Here is a 24692-nt window from a genome sequence, read left to right as displayed (position 1 = left end):
GCCTCCTTTATACATTAAACTAAGTGCCTCAGAGGCCAGTCGTCCTTTACTTAGGGTCTCACTAGTCCAGAGGGTACAAATTGTTGAATTAGTTGACCTTGGTCCCACCACCGTGGTGATGGAGGTCCCTCCGAGTGAGCCATAGCTATGGAATCACCCGTACATGCTGCCCTAACTTCTAGAAGGCAATAATAACATCAAATAGTTACTTGTCCACAGTCGTCCCATACCAATTCCCGTGGTTGTATGTTAATCCTTGACTCAAAACACAAGGCATCAGTCCTTATACGATTCAACAAGTCTCCCCTAAACATCTATGAGACGAAGCTCACCTCCACAAATTTATGACCTAAAGCTACCAACATCCGACATACAACCTACCTAGAAGGCAATGGCCTCCTAACAACCTTATCAATTACCACATTATGATCAAAAGTTGATAAGACACATTAGGCCTAATAATAGATGGGAGATGCCTAATAAGGAGAAAATGATACAACATATATTGGTTATTGTCTCATTGTAAACTCATATGAGAAAACTTGGAAAGGAAAACCCATAAGTGAGTTTATAGAAACAATAGGTTTGATCTGTTGATCAATATGTCTTTGATATCTCCTTAAAAACACCAGTAGGGAAAGTAGGAAATATGACATATATTCTTGTGTAGATATTGCTTCATTAAAACCTTTTATGAGAAATCTTGTGAGTGAGTACAATATGACGTATGAATAGGTTAAAATTTCAGGAGGAGACTCCACCTGAACCTTGCAAATTTTGAAGTCATCACATACCAATTCCATGAACATATTTTTGGAATGTAGAAGTTGAAAAGGACTTTGTGAATAAATCTGCGAGGTTATCCCGAGACTTAGTTTGCAAAATGTTTATCTCTCCACTTTGTTGTAATTCATGAGGATAAATAATTTAGGGGCAATATGTTTAGTGATATTGCTCTTTATGTAACATGTTTGGATCTGAGCAACACAAGCAGCATTATCTTTGTAGATAATGGTGGGCGATTCAATGGAACCAATACCACATGACTGTTGTATGTGGTTGATCATTCTGCGAAGCCACACGTATTCTCATGATGCTTCATATAATACAATTATTTTATAATGATTGGTGGAGGTAGCCACTAGAGTTTGTTTTGAAGACTTCCATGATATGGTTGTTCCACCATATAAGAACACGAAGCATGTCTGTGATCTGGTATTGTGGGGATCTGATAAGTAGCCAGCGTCAGTGTCTGGATCTTTCTATCTGTCATATTTGGATCTTGGTTTCTTAAAAATTGAAAAAATAAGCCAAGATCTTTGTTGCCTTGGAGATATCTGAGGATATTCTTGACTCCCGCCCAATAGCGTTTAGTTGAAGCAGCACTGTGTCTAGCTAGTAAGTTCATTATAAATGCGATATCAGGCTTGATGCAATTTGCAAGATATATGAGCGCTCTAATGGCACTGAGATATGGAACATCAGGTCCCAATATCTCAACTCTATCATCCTGTGGTCTAAATGGATCTTCCTTCATATCTAGAGATCAAACAACCATAGGTGTTTTAGATGGATATGATTTATCCATATTGAATTTCTCTAATATTTTCAGGATATAAGAAGCTTGTGTACTAGAATTCCTTAGGGAAGATGCTCGAGTTGTATACCCAAACAAAATTTGGTTTTACCCAAATCCTTCATCTCAAATTCCGTCTTTAGATGATCACCTGCTTCACTGATATGTTGTGCGTTGCCAATGATATTTAGGTCTCAACATACACTGAGAGAATACAAAATCCTGTTGAGGATTTCTTGATGAACACGCATGGACAATCATCATTTATTAGAGTAACTCTTCTGCAGAAGAAACTCACTAAATTGGTTGTACCAAATTCGTACCGACTGCTTTAAGCCAAATAGTGACTTACTGAGCTTTACACAATATATGTTGCAATTTGCATTTGGATTTGGAATTTGGATTCTATCGGGAACCTTCATGTATATATCCAAATCAAGTGTCCGATATAAATATGCAGTCACTACATCCATCAATTGCATAGATAGATAATTTGAACTGACATTGAGATAAGATATCAGAATGTGATTCCACTTATGACTGAAGAATAGGTTTCATTGAAATCAATACCAGGTCTCTGCGTGAACCCTTGTGCTACTAGCCATGCTTTGTATCTCACCACCTCGTTGCTCTCATTCCATTTTTGGATGAAAACCCTTTTGAATCCCATAGGCAAGACATTTGGAGGTGTTGGTATTACTGATGTGAATATGTTTTGGTGAACAAGACTATCTCTGCTTGGATTGCATCCTCCCATTGAGGCCAGTCTGAACGGTTTTTGACATTCTACTATGGTCTTGGGATCTAGTTCATTTTGGAGGTTGTTTACAATTGTAGTCTTTCGGTCATACGATTCTCTAGAATCTAGATAGTTAGTGGAAATCTCTTGTACCCTTGGTGACTTTTCGTGGTTTCTCAATACGATAGAGTCAGGGTATTCCGATGTCCCAGCATCATGAATTGAGTGCACTATTGAGCTTTGTTGTGGATGTTGCCCATCCACTGGGTATACATTACCAATTAGGTGTCTATCAACTTGACATTGAATTGCATTTACTGTTTTAGAGGGTTTCTTCCTCTGTTTCTGCTGATGCTTGCAAGAAGTTGTATCCTTCTTTGTGGCCGTACTTCTCCCCCTCTCTCCTTCATACTCGGCCCAGATTCCATCCCACTGGGCCAAGCCCATTTGGCCTTCCTTTTCCCTCCCACCTGGGCCGGCTCAAGCCAACCCAGTTCTTTTCCTCAGCAGCCCCTCTGGCCTGCTTCCCTCTCGTGCACACGTGGGCTAGAAGCTGAGCCACCGCCTAAGCTGCACGCCCTCACCCTCTCCCTCTGTACCACTGCCAGCTGGGCCCATATGTCAGTGTCATCTCTTACCTCTGGCCAAATCCGTTCCCCACACGATTGAGACGGCCAGCTAAATCCGTGCCAATCTGATCAAATATGGATGGGGGAATCATCTAGAAGCTTACCAGATCAAGTCTTTGTGATCCCTGCATCCTGTTGCTGTCCTATCTCCAACAAATTTGGTCACCGCCGCCTCGGTCTCCAACTCCCGTACGCTTTCTCTTTGCCCTATAAATCCCAGACCCGGCTGTGCCCTTGCCTCATTTTCTTCCATCAAGTCGCTGCCTCCCATGCCCTATTTCGCCAAGACGCCAAAAACATTAGATACCGCCCGCCAATGATGCCTCGACCGAGCTTGCCAATCCACCACGTCGAAGCCGTCTCCGCCCTTCTGAGTAGCTCTTCAGCACCGCAGCTGCTCAAAGAGCTCATCCCGACATCCTTTGTCGTCTCTCCGCTGCTGGACAACTCTCCCTGATGAGCTCCAATCCCTCCATCATCACCTTGTCGTTGGTAATCATCCTCCGCCAGTCTCCTGTCGACGAGAACCACGCTGGTGGGACACCATCCCTCCCTCTCTATTTTGGTCCATTTCCCATCATGCTTGGAACATCAGAGCTCGATCGCGTGTGTCTCCAGTGATCTTTAGCCATGTCTACAGCAGCACCGCCTAGCTCCGTTGGTCGCTAGCCATCAACACCCCTAAAATAGCTAGCAACAGTTGGATCCGATCTCAACGACTCTGATTAAAACCCCGCCACCGTCCCTCTTCGCCACATAATCGGTCCACCATGGACCGATGGACCGTGCCACATCAGTCGGTTCACAGGGTCATGGTCCAAGTTAGTGTCCAACCGAGCCTAGTCGGCCTTAGATTTACAAACAGGTCCTTAGCTAGTTTAAATAATTAGATATAGGTCCTTCTCTTTTCAAATTTAATCCAAAACTTGTTTTTAGCGTATATTCTTCTAGATCCGATTTGAGTGATTCTTACGCTCAAATCTTTCTAAAAACAAGATCTACCCAACCATGCTAGATTCAAATAGTAATTCTCACATCTCTATAGTAGTTTTCCCTTATGAACATCTAGATCCCTACAACATGAAGATATTATTTTGATTAGTAAATTTATGGTTGTCACAGTGACATATAGGTCCTAATCAAATCTACATATCATTGTATCACAAACATAAGTTTATGTTATTAAAATAATATATTAGTTTGTAGATAAAACATGTTAACGCTTCGGCCAATCTTTTCTATCATTTCATGTGAAACCTTAGCCCTAGTTCCTATATCTTTATCTTTCTTCAAAAGAAGTCCAGTCAATTCTATTCTCTTTGTCCAGCCCAATCAAGCATCTCAGTCTTTCATTCTATTCCTTATATTTTTGCAATTTGGAGTTTATTTGGTGTTTATTCGATGTTGTTTTTTATTATTAGTAGAGTCCGTGATTAGTCGATAACGCTTCGGATCTGTTTGAGAGACTTCAAGACCAAGGTTTTGACAACACTGAGCAGCATTGGGTAAAAGACAAGTGTACTCTTTGATCATATTGCTCCTATGTTTTAAATATTTTATTTTAAAATTGCATGCAGTGTCTCTTAATATGATTGGTAGTCACCTATGTTAGGGTTTGCCCTAGTTTTTCCTTTACATCCCTTGAAGCCTAAGTGGTAGATGTATGAGTCTCTTAGGTAGATTTGTTTAGCCATACTGTTGGGATGTTGGGAAGTGTCATTTACAGGATTAGTGAACATATGCAGTGTTGATGATAAACTTGATATAGTAACATGGAAGTCTAGGACTTGGGCAAAGAGATGGCTTTGATAATGGTGGTTCATGTGGTGAGCTTGTGGATACATTTTAACCAACGGTGTTAGATTTTGTTGGATATTTCCCTGTTGGATAGTCTTTGTCCAAGTATCACATATAAGGACCGGTTCATGGAGCGACAACCTAAGAATTACCGTACCAACCACGAGACTGATATGTGTAAGGCTTAGCATATTGATTAGACACCTGGCTCGCATCCTTTGGGGTACTAGGACCTAATTGATAGACCATGCTTCATAGTGATCTCCTGGGGACACACCACTTGCGTGTGCTAAGTGTCTTACAAACATAGTAACATGGAAATCACGACTCATGGGGAAAACTGGATAATCTCTGCAGAGTGTAAAATCTGATATATCAGCCATGCTCGCAGTCATGAGAGACTTGGATCCTCACACGATTAGTTTGCTTGGGTTATGGTTATGATTAGTTGGTTGTGGTTATAGTTTTGGGTATGGTACTAGATGGTTAAGGTTTGCAAGGTGGTTAGCCTCAGTTGTTAGTTGTTGGGTTGTTTGGGTTACATTCACTTAACAACATATTAATGCTTTTCAATTACATTATTGTCTTCTTTACTTGCATTTATGCAATTATACCATGTGTTAGCTTGTCCTTGATATAAGCTTGCATATCATTATTCTCCTGTATACTTGTAGAGCGCGTCATGTGTTCACACTTGTTATTTTCCTTATGTCATGCGACATGCATGGTGCTGCTCAATGAGTGAAGATGTTGAAGACTATCAAGATGAGGATGTGACGTTCTAGGCGCGTGTCTCTTGGTCGATTGCCTGTGGTGTTGTTTGACAGCAGTGCTTCTGTTACGCTTCAGATATCTTCTTAGAAGATAATATATGTGAATTTGCTATAAGAGTTAACATTTATTCTATAAAGGTATTACTTTTGTTACTTCACCTGTGACATTCTTATGTGTGTTGAACATCCTGGGCACACATAAGCTGCATCTGATTTTGTCCGTTAAAACTAAGTGTGACAACTTGTTGTTATTCTGAACATTAGAATGTACTTCAGGTAAAGGAGCAACGCCTATTAAACGCTGATGATTATTCCTTAGGAGGAGTTCATTATGTTTTTCGGTCTGAAGTAATATATGAATTAATTCAAAATACACTTGGTAATTTCTTGCACGATATTGTTGATGTAAGACCCTATAAGAGGGAAGTATAGTAGATAAAGTTTTCTCTATTTTTTTCTGCATCTGTAGGTTCTTCTTCGCAAAAACGCAATTTTTAACATCATGATTGTATTCCCCGCCGGACTTAAAGCCCTGGGGTTGAAGATGTGTCCATTCATGGTATGCTTTGGGTACAATGACTGCCCTCTGTTGTTCATATCTAGTTTTGAAAGCTAGCCATAAAGTGCTTGGATTTTCTCCAATTAGATACTCAGATTTGAGATCCAGATAGATATGGTGCCTTATTATGTATAATGCTCCATATTTAACTTAATATGCTAGTGGTGGATCTCCCTTTTGGAGAGGTTGGAGTACTGCTACTATTCTATGGGACGCAAGACTGACCTCGACGTCCATTGCCTATGTTGGATAATTGTGATCGTAAAGCGCGAGTTCATTGAACTCTTTGCTGGTCATCTTGACCTACATGGATATTAGTTCATAGATTTGATTAATTTACTAGAGGTAAATTAAAAAACATCTTGGTAATGGTTTAATAATGATGCAAAATTTGTAAAGTCAAGTTGAGACTTGAAGTACATAGTGTAGACCTCAAATTATGTAGCTAACATGTTGAAGATAATAACCAAATTTGGTGTAGATCTTGCACTAGTAGGAGGCATAATCTAACATTTATCAGTAGATGCCTATATTTCTATTACCTTGTGTTATTCTAAATAGAATATTTGGAAGAACACATTGAAGGTAGTTATTAATTCAAGATGACAAAATGTAGATCTCACAATAATGATAGATAATCTGCAAATATATAGTAGATTCCATTATTTCATTACCTTGTGTTTCTCAAATATTAAATTGAGGTAATCACTTAATTTGATTTTGCATTTAAATTTTGCTTGAATTAAGCACTTTGGGCATGTGAGCACATTGGGCTTAATTAAGGTGAATTTCAAATGTAAAACTTGCAATAAATAAGGTTAATTGCAAAAATCAACAAAGTCAATAATAGAACTTAGCATGTTATAGGGATTGCATTAGAGCAAACACATGAAACATTATAGATTTCCAAAAGAATAGGGTCTGGAATGTGAAGTTCCAACAATAAACAACACAATGCATAATTACAATAAACATTGAGGGCCTAAACATGAAAAGTACTAGATACAGAGTACTATTTAGTTGAACCATCTTGCAATATGTTCAAAACCCAGGGGGGTCTTCTGCAAAATGGTATGAGGCTTCGTGAGGGCGCTGGCGCGAGTGGGCCAAGACAACCTAGGCAAGAGCCCAGATGGCCTTTAGGCCCATCTGGACGGTGCAGGAGTGGCACTAGAGGGAGGGCCGAGGCAACCTAGGCCTTGGCCTTCTTGGCCTTTCAGCCGGCCCAGGTCAGGGCATGCTCGCGGTGGATAAAAAGGGGCTGGGGCGATGGTGAGGGTTAGGGTTACCCCACCCCGGCTGCTGCAACCGTGCTCCTCTGCGCCTCTGCATCATCTTTCCGCTGCATCGCTCAGCACGGCTGGTACTCCTCCCCGTTGAAGGAGGAGATTAGGTCACCGCTGCTACTATCGGTGGGGGCCTCGAATCGGAGGCCTGATGTCGTCGAGGTCCAAGATCCCGGGCGAAGGTCCGGATGCAGTTGCCACTGCTGTTGCAAAGTGATGGAGAGTGTGGCAAGCCAGAGTCAAGGGCAACTTACTAAGGGCGACCTCGGTATCACCGTGAGCGGATCCAGCGACCGCATCGGTGTAGTACAAAGGAAACCCATGGCGAGCTTCCATGGTGCTGTTACTGGAGGCAGGTGCACCGCTGCTGAAGCAGTGCACCACCGTGGCGGCGATGCGGCCTAGGCGGTTTGGTCCTAGCTTAGTCAAGGTGACCGGCATGGGTGTTGGGGATGGGAGCTCCGAGTCAACATCGAAGGGGATATCCACCTACGATGGCGATAGGTCGACAGTGGTCACGGTCGGGCTAAAGGTGAATGGCGTGAAGCTGTGGGTGGGGTAGTAGCCGAAGGTACATGGAGGTCACCTCGAGTGGATGACCCTATGTGCGTTGGCCATGGTCAGAGTGGTGCTAGGGTCGGCACCATGCGCGTCGACCCGAGGACGATGAAGCAGGCGAGGATCATGACGATGACTGCAACCATTGATGAAGCAGCGGCCAAGGTGACCGTGATCGCGGCCCTAGGAGCATGGTGGCAACGACGACCGTGACCCTGGGCAAAGTGAAGACCACGGCAACGACAGTCTTGGCACAGAACATGAAGGAGGGCAGATGCCAGAGCCATGGGAGGTATGTGCAAATTCGCCATGGCACTCACTTGTGATTGATGGAGGCCTTCATGCCTCCTGTTCTTCTTTTTTATCACTCAGTGGAGAGCATGCTTGATAACGTATTTAAACTAAATTGAGTGTAGATAGAGAGATACAAGAAATGGATTCAATCATCTATTTTTGCATTGATAGATGTAGGTATTTATATATTGTGAATAGTTGTGTTCATGTCCGTTCGGGAGGGATGCCTGATGAATATTGGTGTTGGTCCTTTGGATTCATAACAAACACAACACTGATTCCAACTATGTTCCTCCTCAGCCATGACTCCGCATGCCAACTAAGCCTTGCATTGTCTCCTGTTCACGCATGTGCATCCACCTGGCTAGCCGAACGGGCCTACTCAGCTCCTTGGACCGAGCCACATACCCGACCTCCTGGTCACCTGGACCCACATCTTGCCGAGCCAAAGGCACATAGCCGTACTGGTGCTAAACTCCTGACCGTATGGCTATAGCACAGTTTCCTAGCCCCGCATGCTACCAGCCACACGCAGCCACCGCACGCATGCAGCCAACCGAACAACCTGTCCCACATGCAACCGACATGTATGCATGCTACATGCACGTGGCTATCTAGCATGCAAACTACATGCATGCATACAACATGCAAGATGTGATATGAGCCTACAACATGTGACGTGAGCCTCCTGCTTAACCGGCCTACCGAACCACCAGGCCACATCACATGCCTATGCACCATGCCACTGAGCTCTACATGCCAGGTCACCTGTCTTGCATAACCGATCACTCCACGCGTGATATGCACATGCATCACGCACCCCAGCCCTGATGTTGATCTCCATCGTGACACTACTCGGCTACCGCACAGCTCTTATCCAACTGATCCAGTCGGTCGGCTCCTGGCCAGCAAGTCATCCACTCTGGCATGCGCGCCTTTAGCGAACCCGAGCCCCAGCTCCTCACACTGCTGACTCCTCCATGTGCCTCTCCAGCCGAGGCCGATATGGATGACACACCCGCACCAGGCCTAGACGGCACACGTGGACAATGAGTCGACTGCCCGCAAGGGTCCTGTAGCTGAAGCATCACGACCACGTGCTCCACAGGCCGATGCGCCTCCCACACAAGCCGCACACACCAAAGCTCCTTCCATCGTACATGGCCTTCTGCTCCATCCTTAACAACGACGTCCGGCTAGAAAATCTAGCCGCCATTGATGCTCTCATACACGTCTATGCACACCGCATGTCCGTGAAGCTTTCGTGTCGCCATCCGCGCTGCACTATTCGTACGCTTGCATCGACCCGCCGCGGCCACACACGCCTCGCCTGTGTGCAGAAGCCACCATCATTCTCCACCTTGCACCATGTCCGCCTCGCTATGCACGTGCGTTGCATGATGCCTTGTATTTGCATAATCATTTTCACAGGCGATTCCTTATGTGAACCGCTTGTAGAAATGAAGCTATTTTCACAGGCGGTTCTCGTAAGGAACCACTTGTGGAAACTAGTTTTCACAGGCGGTTCACATTAGGAACCGTCTGTGGAAATATCCCATAAATAGTGCCTCCCGTGGGGAGCTCGATTCAGACCGTGCTCACTGTTGTTCGAACAGTGCAGCTCAAGTGGCAGACGCGAATTTTGAAAATAAAGGGGGAAGATTTTGTTTTTGAATTCCTTGGAGACATCTAAGGTAAGAGTCTCTCATCCCTAGGTAGCATCTTTTTGAAGTGTAGATTTAGATTTATAGCTTATTTAGGGTTTGAAAATGTTCTAGAGTGCTCATGTGTCGGAGGATTAACTCCTGTCGCAGGGATCCCGAGAGACCCCCTTTTAGAGATTCGGCCGGGGGGATGATCCTGAATAAGTTCGTCGGAGAAATAAATGGAAGTGAATGCAAATGCAACGGCCGGTGGTGGGGGATGATGGCCTAGTGCAAAGAGAAGTAAATGCACCGGAATTTAGACAGGTTCGGGCCGCACGGGGGCGTAATACCCTACTCCTGTATGGATGCAATAACTGCCCTGGGGAAGTCCCTCAAGGGTGTGCTGGTTACAAGAATATTTGTCTAACTAAGAGGCTCCTTCTTCTTCGGCAGGGGCTGTTCCTTGTGCCTTGTATGCTGTGTTGTTCTGCGTATCCTCTACTTGTCCTTCTTTTCCTTTCGGTTCGATCTCCCTTTTCTCTTCTGGGTGCCGACTCTTTTAAGCACTCGCCAGCTGCGACATGCCCCGAACGGGAAGGGGGGGGGGCACAAGTTCCAAGACGCCGTGACTGGGAAAGGCGTCATCATTTCTTTTGGGTGAAGTGGCCGGGGGGTGGAAAATGCGTTGCACGCCCGGTCACCTGTCACCATAAACGCCCTGGCAACGGGCGCCATAGAGAGGGCCCACCGGGCAACCGCAGAGCAACCCGGTGTGCCCGCTCTGTCTTGTTCCTCTGCCACAGCAGGACGGCAGACGGAACGCCTTGATCCTGGCGATGTTATCCCGAGATACGCCGGATGATACGGGACGGGACCCATGCAATTAATAGCCACACACCTCTCTACCAAAATATGGCAGGAACTGACACTGCGGCGGGAGCAGTTGGGGATGTCAGACCACGCACGCTCATTAAATGCGGCTTCGGACCTCTGACTGATTGACACCTCATCGGTGGGCCCCTCGGGGACCTTTCTGGGTCGTCAGGGCACCGAGTGCTCGGGGGTACTGTTCACCTCCCCGAGCACTCTCTCCTGAGCACTCTGCACGTACTTTCAGGGAACCGAGTGCTCGGGGGCTGCCACGTGCAACCCCGAGCACTCTCTCCCGGGCACTCTCTCCCGAGCACTCTTGCCCGATCCTTCGGGGAACTGAGTGCCCGGGGGCTGCCACGTGCAGCCCCGAGCACTCTCTCCCAAGCACTCTTATACGGTCCTTTGGGGAACCGAGTGCTCGGGGGCTGCCACGTGCAGCCCCGAGCACTCTCTCCCGAGCACTCTTTGTGTAGAACCTCAGGGAACCGAGTGCTCGGGGGTTACTGCCCGCAACCCCGAGCACTCTCTCCCGGAACTTTAGCTCTTCTGATCATCAGGGGACTAGGGTGCTCGGGGGTGACCAGGCACCGGCCCGAGCACTTTCTTCCCGGTACTTAGACTCCGCGGATTATCGGGGAACTGGGGTGCTCGGGGACCAGGATTGTGGCCCCGAGCACCTTCTCCCGGGACTTGAACTTTCCTCACCCCGCAGGAGGGAACTCGCGGGATGGCGCCATGTGGCGGATGGCTGGCCTGGCCTCGGGACTCAGGGACCCCCGGTTCTTGATACACCGATATCATGGTTCTAGCTATTTATATCCTTAAATTAGCTAAAATTTGTGGAAATGTTGATTCCATTGTGTAGATTCACATGATTCTAGCATTATATTTCAAAATTGTAGCTTCAATTTGATGTTTTTTAAGCCTCTAGGAGGTTTCATTATGAATGGGGATTTTTTGGATCTAGATCTAGATGTAGAGGGAGAGAGAGTAATGAATCCATATTGTTTTGAGCCATAAATTTGCGTCAATGTAGATTCAATTGCGTAGACATATTATAATCATAACATGCCTAATTTTTTCTATATTTTAAAAAAAAATCTTTTTTAAAATTGATCTTATTATTAAGTAATTAATTTATGTATCTAATTCTGTGGTTGAAGTTAAAGATAGACGGAGCATGGATGTACGATGCGCCAAGACATGGAGAAATACATATTAAAGGACTTTCTACTTTTATTGAAACTGTCGAGAAGGACGCTTTGACTAAGAAGATAAAGGAAATATATTGTCCTTGTTCTGACTGCAAGAACTAGAAATTATGGGTCAAATCAAGCATAATCAAATCACACTTGATCTTGAGAGGTTTTTTCGAGGATTACACATGCTGGTACAATCACGGCAAACAACGTACAAGCGAACCAAACGACGATATCGCTGCTGATCAAGTGGATGGTGATGATGAGGGAGTCGAAGGCGACACTAATGTTATGGTGGATGATGATACCGATTTCGATTTGGAGGAAATGTTGCGCCACGCAGAACCGCATATTTTAAGGGACACGAGAGGTTTAGATAATTTTAAGACATTACAGAAGACATCAAAGGAACTTTTGTATGAGGAATCGAAGGGCTGTGATAAGGAGTTTACGGTGTTGCATTCGGTGCTTAAACTTCTAAGGTTCAAGGCTAACAATGGATGGTCTGACAAGAGTTTCTCGGATCTGTTGAGCCTCTTGACAAACATACTTCCGAAGCCTAACTCTTTGCCCACCACCACTTATCAGGCGAAGAAGCTTATATGTCCGTTGTCATTGAATGTGCAAAAATACACACGTATCTGAACCACTATATCCTTTACCTAAAGAGTACGAAGCATTGGATAGATACCCAGTGTGCAATGTGAGTCGGTACAAGAGGAATGATGATTGTGAGGGCAAAGATGCTTCCGCCAACACGAAGAAGAAGAAGAAGAGTACTGCTGGTCGTAACAAAGAAGACACTTCTTCCGACGCGGAGAAGAAGAGAAAAAGTCCTACCATGGTGATGTGGTACTTGTCAGTGATCTCCCACTTGCAGCATTTGTACTCAAACCCTAAGGACTCTGAACTGATGCGTTGGCATTTCGATAAGCGCAAGAAGGATGGAACTAAGCTTCGACACCCCGCTGATGCTAACCAATGGAGAAAGTTCGATGCCATGTATCCAAATTTTGCTGAAGAACCAAGGAATGTAAGGTTCGCGTTGAGTACCGATGGAATGAATCCTTTCGGTGACATGATCACCTCACATAACACTTGGCCAATGGTCTTGGCCATCTACAACCTTCCTCTATGGCTATGCATGAAACATAAGTACCTTATGATGTCCATTCTTATCCAAGGACTGAAACAACCTGGCAACGATATAGATGTGTTTCTAGAACCACTGATGGAAAATATGGCGAAACTATGGAACGATGGGGTCTGGGTGTGGGATGAGTTTCGACGACAGTACTTCACGCTGAAAGCCATGATTTTTGTTACCATCAGTGATTATCCCGCCCATTTTTCTCTATCGGGACATGTTAAAGGGAAGCAAGGATGTGTTGTGTGCTTGGATGTAATCGCATTTGTGTACCTTCCGTACTCACAGAAGGTAGTGTACACGCGACATCGACGGTTCTTACTCAGAACTCACAGATACCGCAAGATGAAGAAACATTTTGACAATACGTATTATCAATTATGCCGTTACATGCTGAAGAACAAAATACCTATATTGTAATATAATAGTTGTAGACTTTAATACAATAGACTTTTGAAGGGGTGGAAAGAATTTGCCGGTGACAACAATTTGCAGCTGGGAGATCTATATGCCTTTTTTGAGCTACTAGACACCAAGAAGTGCATCGTCAATGTGCATATCATTCAGGCAGAGGTATATTCAATTATACACCCTATTTATAGTTTCTAACGTTTGATTGCCGCTGATTTTGAGTATTTCTATAACAGGGCACTACCAATGATACCATTGATGGGGATCATGAGTAAGCATTTTAAAGATATGTTCTTCACTTATCATCTGCTCTTTCCTTTACATTTTTTCACTTTTGATTCACCCCAACTCATTATCTAGCAACCAGCCCCTTCCAGTTCAACTCAATATTTCTAGCATTCACACAAGCACCACCTTTGGTCAGCCCCTTTGCCAAGCCAACTCAACCCAACCGACTCAAGCACAGATACTTCACCTTCCCCTTCTCATTTCGTTTCCACACACACACATGCACAATAGAGATAAAAATCATGGCCAGGGTATCATCTATGCATGCATGACAAATTCATGTTCATGTCAGTAACTAGCATGTGTATGTTCATGTTTCTATATTTTAAATCACATATGACATAATGAAGTGATTGCCCATACTGTTTAAGAAAAGAGTATGCCTAGTTAGCTCTGAGTTTTGCATATCATCATAGAGCTAAATTAATAGGCACCGCTATTAAATATTTGGATCAAGTCATGAAGCATCTGTTCCTGTCCGATGGGTTCTCAACCCTTCACATATCTTGGTCTTCCCCTTGGTACCACAGCCAAAAATTAAAGATTGTATTCCTTTGGTCTAGAGGATTCAGCTGCTCATCCTTCTTAACTCAAGGAGGAAAGTTAGAAATGGTTAATTCTTGCTTAACCTTTCTTCCAACCTTCTATATGTGCACTCTTAAGCTACCTTCGGTGATCAACCAAATTGATAAATACAGAAAGCACTGCCTTTGGAGAGGCTCATATTTGAATGCTAAGAAGCAACCTCTTGTAGCTTGGAACTTGGTATGCAGACCTAAATATGAAGGTGGGCTCAGTGTTATCAAGCTCAAGGTTCAAAATGAGGCACTCCTTCTAAAAAACTTAGATAAATTCTTCAATAAGAAGGACCTCCCTTGGGCGAAGCTGATTTGGGACAATTACTATGCAAATGGAAAAATTCTAGGTATGGGGACAAAGGGCTCCTTTTGGTGGAAAAGTATTATTAAGCTTCTAAATACTTTCAAAGGGCTGGTTGTTGCTAAAATCAAAAATGGTACTTCAATTCACTTCTGGCAAGATATGTGGGGAGGGCAGGTTCCCCTAAAGGCATTTTTGGAACTCTGTTCCTTTATCAAGATCAACAACATTTCCCTCAACTCGGCTTACTGTAAGAATAATCTTCTTGAGCTTTTTCGCCTCCCCCTATCGGTTCAAGCTTTTTCACAGTTTCAATTACTTTAAAACAGGGTACAAGGTATACTTCTTTCAACAAGGGCCGACTCCTGGACATACATTTGGGGCATGACTGGCTTTTCTTCAAAGAGAACTTATACTTTCCTAATGGGCCATACACCTGTTCACCTTGCTTTAAGATGGCTTTTGAGTTTCTCTTGTCAAAAGAAACACAAATCTTTTTTCTGGCTACTCATTATGGATAGGTTGAACTCAAGAGGAATGTTACGAAGGAGGCATATGGTTCTGGAGGATTATACCTGTGAGATGTGTATTTGGCCGAGCGAGGAGACAACCTCTCATCTCTTTCTAAGGAGCAATTTTGTAAAGGCATGCTGATTGTCTATTGGCATAGATCTACCTCATCGCACTCAGTCTGACCGAATTTGGCACTACATGAAAAGGAAGATTAATGCTCCTTTCTTCATGGAGATAATAATCCTTATGCGTTGGAGCATTTGGTCAGCAAGGAATGATTGGATTTTCAAGAATATTGACCCTTCTGTTGCACAGTGCAGAAATCATTTCCTCCATGAGTTGACATTAGTTACTCATAGGATAAAGAGAAAGTACCTTGATCAATTCTCAGAATGGATAAACTCAAGATTGTAATATCCTGGTTTTATTTTGTTTATTTCCCTCCCTAACCTCTGTATATGTACACTCCTATTTGTTCTTTAATATATAATCTGTAGGGACCAAGTTCCTCCAGTTTCATCATAAAAAGAAACATCAAGACTATCATAAATAGGAGTTTCGCTCTCAGAATTACATCATAGATCATTCTTGCAAATCCATGCACTGCAACCCATTACCAAATCTAAATAAGCAATGATAGGACTGACGGGGCATGCTCAGATTTGAATATCATCACTGCCATGCTACAATTATTCATCTAATGATCATGCCTTCCAAAAAGGGGTTTAAACTGTTATCTAACCATTTTCTTTTTTATTAACCCACACCATCTTGATGGCCGGCAAGGAGAGAAGACGACGGCAACCTTGGCGCTGGTAGCATAGTGGAGCTAGGGTTCAGACCTTAGCCTCCTTGTGCCAAATTGGGGAAGAAGACCATGAGGCAAGGGCGGTTTGAAGTGCCAAGACCCCATCCATGTCTCCAATTTCGGAGGGGAGATGGTCGCCGGTGAGTGGAGGCGTCAGACCACAGAGAGAAAAGAGGATCGGGAGGAGTCGAGAGAGAGAGACCAAGAGAGAGAAAGGGAGACTGTTAGAGATATATGAGAGAGGGAGACTGAATCATGGGACCATTGGTCCCACTTGTCAAAGGAAGGTACCAGAGGAAGAAAGGCTGCCATTGGGAGCCACACGTCAGCCATTTTGAACGATCGAGGATTTGATGTGTACATGTGTGAATCATCGAAAACTACGACCTAAAGCTCCAAAGTACTACAAAAGCAAGGCAAGCACCCCCTTGACCATTTTGAACCTAGTGTTCAAAATTGTTTTATTGCATGGTTTAGGAGATTAATATGATTGATTATGTTCTTTAAAAATGTTTATTGTGAAGGGGTAGATAAGCCTAATTGATGTCATGTTTACTTACCGTGCAATTGATATTCATGTTCTTGTAACCCTAGGTTATGGCTAGACATAATAGAAATGTCAAAGGGTAGAATAAAATAAATCGGTAGAAATTGCTTAGTTTGCAAGTCAACGTAAATGTATAGTGTCTTATCAACTTTTGATCATAATCTGGTAATTGCTAAGGTTGTTAGGAGGTCATTGCTTGCTTGGTAGGTTGTATGTCGGATGTTAACAGGTTTAGGTCATAAATTTGTGGAGGTGAGCTTTGTCTCACATATGTTTAGGGGAGACCTGCCGAGTCGTATAAGGACCGGTACCTTGTGTCTTGAGTCAAGGATTAACGTACAACCACGGGAGTTGGTATGGGACGACCATGGCCAAGTAACTATTTGATGTTATTCTTGCCTTCTAGAAGTTAGGGAAGCATGTACGAGTGATTCCATAACTATGGCTCACTCGAAGGGACCTCCATCATCACAGTGGTGGGCCCAAGGTCGACCAATACAATGATTTGTATCCTCTGGACTAGTGAGACCCTAAGTAAAGGAGGACTAGCCTCTGGGGCACTTAGTTTATTGTATAAAGGAGGCTAAAATACATTTTGGGGAGGGCAAGAATAGTAATCACTTAGTGAAATGGCTGTGTATGATACCTAAGTGCACACTTTGTGAGTGCACAATACTGACGTGTACCACAGGGGTCACTTATAACTCGTAGGTAAAGAGTACAAACTCTGTAGAGTATAATCTATTCGAATAGCCGTGCTCGCTGTCATGAGCACTTCGATGATAGATCTTTTTTTAGAACTATGTCATGTCATCAGGATTGCACTTGCATGCACGAGTCATCAATCGGATGATTGAAATAGAAGGAGAATGTTATTCATGCCTTGGAGGTTATGGATAAATAGGAAATCTTGACATGAAAATAAGAATGGATTTATCTTATTGTTTATCTTGATGCAAGTTCATATGTGCTTTTAAATATCGTTTAGTTCTATTATCTATTTACGTCTTTTAAAATGTCAAAACTCGCATTTAAGCAAAAGAACCAGATTTATGAGCTTTCCTTTGATTAACCATGCATGTATGTTAGGTTTTTCTAATCACTAAAGTCTTGCAGAGTACGAAAGTACTCACACTTGCTTAATTACGTGGAATTCAGATAATGGAGCTACATTCTCATACTAAAGTTTCGAAAAGGACAACAACGGTCTTTTTAGGATTCAACTCTTAGTTAGTTGCCTGTGAGTGAACATGAGGCATACCCGTTGAATATATGCATCTTTCATATTTTGTATCCACTGTTGCTTTAAATCTTTAAGATATTTTTGTTGGCTTTCGAGCCACAATTTTGTAAATTTAAATTATTATGAGAAATTTTATAGATATGCAATGTATGGAACTGATATCATTTCTGTAATCGGGTGTACTTGCCACTGATCATGGGATAAGTACGGTGAACATGAGGTTTTGAGTAATTTAATTACCTAGGATGCTACAGTTAACCCCTAATAGAATTCCTCTTGATCCACCATGGCATTTGGTATAGTTCTATATGAACTATTTTCCCCCACAAATATGACTAAGCTCCTAATCCATATAATCCCCTGCCCTGTTTCAAGGAGGGCAATAAACTTTAAGTCCCCTTTCATCATTTATTACCAACCTTTTTCTACAAATATGATGATGATAGGAGGACGTATAGTATAGGATATATAGGATAGATAATCGTGCATGTATTTCTTTAATAAATGCTTGTTTAGTACTTTGTACTTAGATAAGGTTTAATAATAGAGTTGATAATTATCTTTAAGTCCATGTATGTCATCTAAAGACAACATTTAAGACCTCCAATACATTGAGATGCCTCTTCCAATGGGCCACTAGCAGTGCATGTAGAGCTAGGCTGTTGCACGAGCGATGATTCTTCTATTTTTCTTTTGTCTCTCTCCTCTACATGCGCAAAAGTGCCATGTAAGAAGGATACACACCCTTTATTGTACTTTCTCTCACCCTTGTTATTAGCTCCTCCACTTCTAGGGGAAATGCAGCTTGAATGATTTTATAAACGACAGATGATCTATTAAAAAGGTGCACCAAGGGAGTACATGATATGTTGGAAACTTGCTATCCCAGTTATGTAACTTTGAGATGATGTCATAAAGGTAAAATCTTATGAATAATGTAAAGTCCTAACTATTTATCTACTGCATAACTATGATTACGGTCATTACTAAAAGGAGCATAGCTTTGTTGAGTAATAATCCTTAAGCTGGCACTTTTAACCAAAATGTTGAAATTGGGGGCATCACAAAGTGCATTCAAATGAAGAGAACAAGAACACATCACATATCACAAAGGAAGTGAAAGTTTTATTTCATTGCATAGTGTTGACTGACCGCCAATACATAGTAATACAACATGGTAGCAACCTCATCATTTCGAGATGCACGATGATAAGCATGTCCTAGATGATGGTAAATTATCCCAAATGTTACACTTTTTCTTCCTTTGCGCCTCAGCCACTGCGAGATGTAGCAACTCAATGTCCTTGCTGAGGACATCAATCTCCCCATTCTTTTCCTCAAATGCCACCTTAAATTTCCCAATCTCATCATCCTTTTCAGCATTGTAGTTCTCAAGTGCCTCAATTTTTGACTTCAGCTTGCATGCTTTAACCTTTTCAGCATCTAGTGCTTTCTGGACCGAATTATTCTCATCATGTAGGTGCGAACTCTTGGCCTCAAGTTCATCATAGGATACTTGTAGTTGCGACATTGAAACACAGAGCTCCTCCAACTCAGCCCTCAGCCTATCGGCCTGAGCATCCTTGTCGCGCCCTACTTCCTCAGTCGCCTCCTTGTTGGTTTGGATTTCCTCCACATTCCTCTTAAGGTCCTCTGATTCCTTCATGATTTTTGCCTTCTCAGCATAAAATGCATTCGCATCTGCCTCCTTCGCCTCCGCCAATGCACCCAATTCCATCTGGAGCCTCTTAACCTCAACTTCACATAGGATATGTTTCTGCTCTACAGTCAAAAGCTCCGATCGAAGCTTATCATATTCACCTTGCAGCAAATCCTTGCTGGCCAGGATTTCCTCCACCTTCCTCTTATGATCTTCCAATTCCTTTATGATTTCTACCTTCTCAGCATCAAACGCCTTCACAGCTGCCTCCTTCACCTCCTCCAATGCACCCAATTCCATCTGGAGCCTTTTAACCTCTGCTTCATACAATCTATGTTTTTTCTCAGCAGTCAAAACCCTCAATAGAAGCTTATCATTTTCACTCTCCACCAAATCCTTGTTGGCTTGGATTTCCTCCACCTTCCTCTTAAGATCCTTCATTTCCTTCATGATTTCTGCCTTCTCAGCATCAAATGCCATTGCAACTACCTCCTTCGCCTCCGCCAATGCACCCAATTCCATCTCGAGCCTCTTAACCTCTGCTTCAAACATGCTATGTTTTTGCTCCATAGTCAAAACCTTCGACCGAAGCTTATCATTTTCAGCCTCCACCAAATCCTTGTTAGCATGGATTTCCTCTACATTCCTCTTAAGATCCTCCGATTCCTTCATGATTTTTGCCTTCTCAGCATCAAATGCATTCACAGCTACCTCCTTCGCCTCCGCTAATACACATAATTCCATCTTGAGTCTCTTAACCTCTGCTTCAAACATGTTATGTTTCTTCTCTACAATCAAAATCTCCGATCGAAGCTTATCATTTCCCCCCTCCAGCAGCTCATATTCCCTCTTCCTCACCATGACATCGGCCTCCAATTCCCCTTTCTTAGCCATAGTTGCCTGGAGCTCTAACTCCAAAGATATTGCCTTTGCATCCATCTCCGCCTTCTGGGCCCCCAGCACTTTCAATTCCTCTACCTTTGCCTTGATTTGCTTCTCTACTACTTCCTGGTACTCATCAGCCGCGTTCATGATTAGCAGACCCGCTTTCCTTGTATCATCCAATTGCTTCTCCAGTTTACCCTTCTCACTAGACAACTTTGTGTTTTTATGCTCCAATTCTCCTTTTTTAGCCATAGCTGCCTGGAGCTCCGACTCCAAAGATGTTACCCTTGCATCCATCTCTGCTTTCTGGGCCCCCAGCACCTTCAATTCATCCACCTTTGCCTTGATTTGCTTCTCTACTACTTCCTGGTACTCATCGGCCGCGTTCATGAATAACAGACCTGCTTTCCTTGTATCCTCCAATTGCTTCTCTAGTTTACCCTTTTCACCGGACAACTCTGTGTTTTTATGCTTCAACTCTTGCACCCCGTACTCCAGTGTGGAGACCTGGCTTGAGAACAGCTGAGTCGCCTTTGTTGTCTCCTCCAATTGCTTCTCCAGTTTACCCTTCTCACCGGACAGTTGGATGTTTTTACGCTCCAACTCCCGCACCATGTACTCCAGTGTGAAGACTTGACTTGAGAACACCTGAGTCATCTTTGTTGCCTCCCCCAATCGCTTCTCCAGTTTACCCTTCTCATTTTCCAATTCCTGCACTTGTATCTCCAGGTCATCCTTCTCATCGGACATCTCCTCCAATTGTATCTCCAGGTGATTCTTCTCATTGGACAGCTGAGTGTTTTCACGCTCCAACACCCTCACCTTGTTCTCCAGGGCCGTCAGCCTGCCACGCTGCACTGAAAAAAATGTTTTAGAGGAGGTGTTAGAGGAGAGAGACAGGACCACGCTGCACTGAAAAAAAAATGATGTCTTGGCCCACCCCAAACCCACGACATGTTCTGGAGACTTGGAGAGGTCGACGACAACACACGACCACTGTTGTCTCGCACTCGTCAGAGGTGGAGGACACGTCGTTGTCTTCGCCGTGCCCCAGCCGAAGGATGTGGTATGTGGTCCTGTGCCCCTGCCGAAGCTACCTCAGGGTGAATATAAGGGAAGAAGAAAAGGAGAGAGAGGATGGAGTGTCGGTGAGGAAGAGGGAGGAAGCAGAGGAAAGAAGGGATGGAGTGTTGGTGAAGAAGAGGAAATAAGGGACGGAGTGTTGGTGAAGAAGAGGAAAGAAGCAGAGGACAGAGGATGGAGTGTTGGTGAGGAAGAGGGATGGAGAGAGAGAGTACCTTGCTGCCGAGGTGTGACCCGACTTCTTGTATCTCGATCCCTCTTTCTCCTCCTGTCGCACCGCGTCAGTTTCCGATTTGCTCATGGCAATTTGTACTGTTTCAGGTGCTGGAACTTGTGGGGAACGCGGTGCAGGACAACAACAAGAACCGTGTCATGCCGTGGCACATCCAGCTAGCTGGCGGTGTGGAACGACGAGGACCTCAACTGGCTACTGGGCGCCGTCACCATCGCCGCCGGGGCCGGTGGGGTGCTGCCTAACATCCACCAGACGCTGCTACCCATGAAGGCCGGCAGCAAGGACAAGGCCGAGATCAGATCTGCCTCCCAGGACAGGAGTTCTGAGCCTGCTGCCACCGTCACCGCTGCAGCTCTCTTACTAGCTAGCAGTGTCTTGCTTACGTTAGGCTAGGTGCCGCCATGGATTATATCAAGCGGAGTTGTGGTGGATGATGGATGATTCTTCGATGTACGGAGTATCAATCACTCAATCCTGCGGGAATGGATGAAAAGATCGTTTGCTGTCGTTACTTGCTGTGATCTTCTTTTTTTGTTCATTATGGTTTCAGGCTGTGATCTGTGAACGTTTTGTTTGGCAAATTAATGTTAATGACTGTAATCTGAAACTTTTTTGCTGGTTAGGGTTGATCTTTGTACCAAGTGTTAATATACATACATACGGGTTGGCAAATCCATGTGCTCATCAGTTAGCAGCCTTAGCATGATGATTAATTTTTGGAGGAATTTGACTGCTTTTTGGTGGCATGCCAGTGCTAGTTTTCAAGCGGAGTTGTGGCCAACGGCCGCCCCTGGTGTCGTCGATGGCCAGCTCCAGCCATCCCCGCCGACATCGATTGCAAGCTCCTCTGTCCTCGCCGCCGTTGACAGCGTGCTCCGGTCCGTCCAACGCCTTCGCCATTCCCCGCGATGCTGCAGCCAGCATGGTGGCAACCGGGATGGCATGGCAGTACAAAGGCATTTGGATGTCATCAAATTGAATATGAAGAGAGAGATTTTAGGGAGTTATATGTAGATGTTTGATAGGATCTCTGCAGGAGCTAACATTCTAATGAGCTATTTTAGTTTCATTTATAACAAGTGTACAATGCTTCCTTCTTCTGAAACTAGTGCACAATCTTTTTCTTCTTCTTCAGGAACTAGTGCACTGTTGGTGTTGGGTCACTTGAATAAAAACACCATGCCCTGTGTGATGCCTCTTGTTTCAGAATGCCATGCCCTGTCTGATGTCTCTAGTTTAAGAATGTCGTGCCCTGTGATACCTCTAGTTTGAGAATTCTGAATTGCTTTTGCTCACTGGTATAACTGATCTTTTACTTGAAGAATTCAGTGTGAAGATTGTCATACTAATCTCTACGTATCTAAACCGTGTGCCGTTCTCTCACACCTGATTGCTTCACGTTAGCTACAATGTTCCGAGCCCTCAGATCAAGGTCTCATCTAACCTCGACCGTCCGATCCACTAGGGGAAAAAGGAAAAAAAAATCTCGAGACCACCCGTCGGGGGATCTGGGCGTCCCCGCGTGAAACAAACTTGACGGCGACATTCAGGACGAGCGGCGTCGCGACAAAACGTTCCGGCTCTGGGCTCACGTGAAACAAACAGGAGGACGGGTTAGAACGCGAAGCGGTGAGTCCAAGGATACCGAGAACGGGCGAGGGAGCTCACCGGAGCGGAGGTAATCCGATCAGGAAGCGGGCGACGGTGGCGAACAGAGCAGGCACTCATGGTGTTCGACGAAATGCTCGTCGCCTAATCCGCCGTGCTAGACGTGGTAGAAGGAGAGGAGGAAAGGGAGGACATGCCAAACAGGGAGAGGAGGACTAGGGGATTCCGTTTTCTAGGTCGGAGAGGCAGCGACGAACACGCGGCGTTGTCCAGGCGTCGGTGCTCTCGGCACAGCAGCTCGTCTCGTGCTTGCCTCCGTGTAACCAGCAAGGTAGGCGGCGGCGCGATGCACAGAAGAGGAGGCGGCCTCGTTACCTGGGCATCGAGATAGGCATGGCCGGCAGCGGTGGCTTTTGGTGCCGTGAGCATGCAGACTCGGGAGCGGCTTGGGCAGGCCAGCTACTGCAGGGCGGCCAGCGGCCGTGCCAGGCTGGGCGGGTTGGGGAAGCTGGCATGCGTGCATGGCGAGGAGAGAGAGAGAGAGAGAGAGAGAGAGAGAGAGAGAGAGAGAGAGAGAGAGAGAGAGAGAGAGATGTCGATCAGTACCGTGCATGTCGAGTTGGTATTGCGTTTGTGCCGCGAGAGAGAGAGAGAGAGAGAGAGAGCGAGCGAGCTTCTGTCGATCAGTACCGTGCATGTCGAGTTGGTATTGCGTTTGTACCGCGATGATCACAGCCTTGTTCAAGCTTCATAATTACTTTTCCTTGCCTTTTCAACTAGTAATACGTATGTGTTGATTCGTTCTAATATAAGGTTCTTCCTGGCATCAACTGTGCATGGCCGGCTTTAGTTTCCTGACACTTAAAATGGCACACCGTTGGCACGCCCTATGACCAGAGACGAAGAAATGAAGATATAAAGTCTAACCTGTAAACCGTGAAGAAATGAAGATGGTGTAGATTGAAACAAATAGCTTTTGAGCTGACTGATCTTACGTGTAAATAGTATTATTCTTATATTGGGTACTACACAGAACAAACTAACACAATTATTATTATTTTATGTGGCAATTGTTTGCATCATAAAACAAAGATCTGTGATTTTATGGAAAAGTTTGGGGACTTAAACAGAGAAATAAATAGTTAAATAAGTAGAGGGATTTATATGGAATTTACAGAAAATATGAGAGTTTATCTGTAAATTGAAAGCTTTTTCCTTTTCTTTTACGCAGCCTAGGCTTAGGCCAGGAGGCCTTTTCGGCTTAGCCCAAGCCAGCTCCCACACCCCTCACTTGCAATAGATAAAAGGAGGGTGATTAGGGTTTTCCAAACCCTAGCCGCCCCATCTCATAGTCGTCGCCGCCACATGGCTGGAGGCCGCTGTCATCGCCATGTGTCTCCTTCGCCACTAGAGGGAAAATGAGAGCCATCAACGCTTCTGGTCAAATCTTCTGAAC

General features: G+C 44.4%; 1 protein-coding gene and 1 pseudogene across 1 annotated transcript; one reads left to right on the top strand and one right to left on the bottom strand.

Annotated features, from left to right (window-relative positions):
- Positions 1–18954: 18954 nt before the first annotated feature.
- On the bottom strand, positions 18955–21359 carry LOC133906030 (uncharacterized). Its single transcript, XM_062347829.1, has 2 exons — positions 21251–21359; positions 18955–21167 (listed from the first exon to the last, which is right to left on the bottom strand). The coding sequence occupies exons 1-2, from the start codon at positions 21264–21266 to the stop codon at positions 18955–18957; spliced, it is 2229 nt and encodes a 742-aa protein (XP_062203813.1). The 5' UTR covers positions 21267–21359.
- Positions 21360–21371: 12 nt separating this feature from the next.
- Positions 21372–22300, top strand: LOC133906029 (probable histone H2AXb; annotated as a pseudogene).
- Positions 22301–24692: the final 2392 nt, after the last annotated feature.

This window comes from Phragmites australis, chromosome 23, assembly GCF_958298935.1.
Source record: "Phragmites australis chromosome 23, lpPhrAust1.1, whole genome shotgun sequence".
Lineage (NCBI taxonomy): Eukaryota > Viridiplantae > Streptophyta > Magnoliopsida > Poales > Poaceae > Phragmites > Phragmites australis.
Note: the sequence above shows the minus strand (reverse complement) of the source record. Positions and strands in the feature narration are given on the sequence as shown.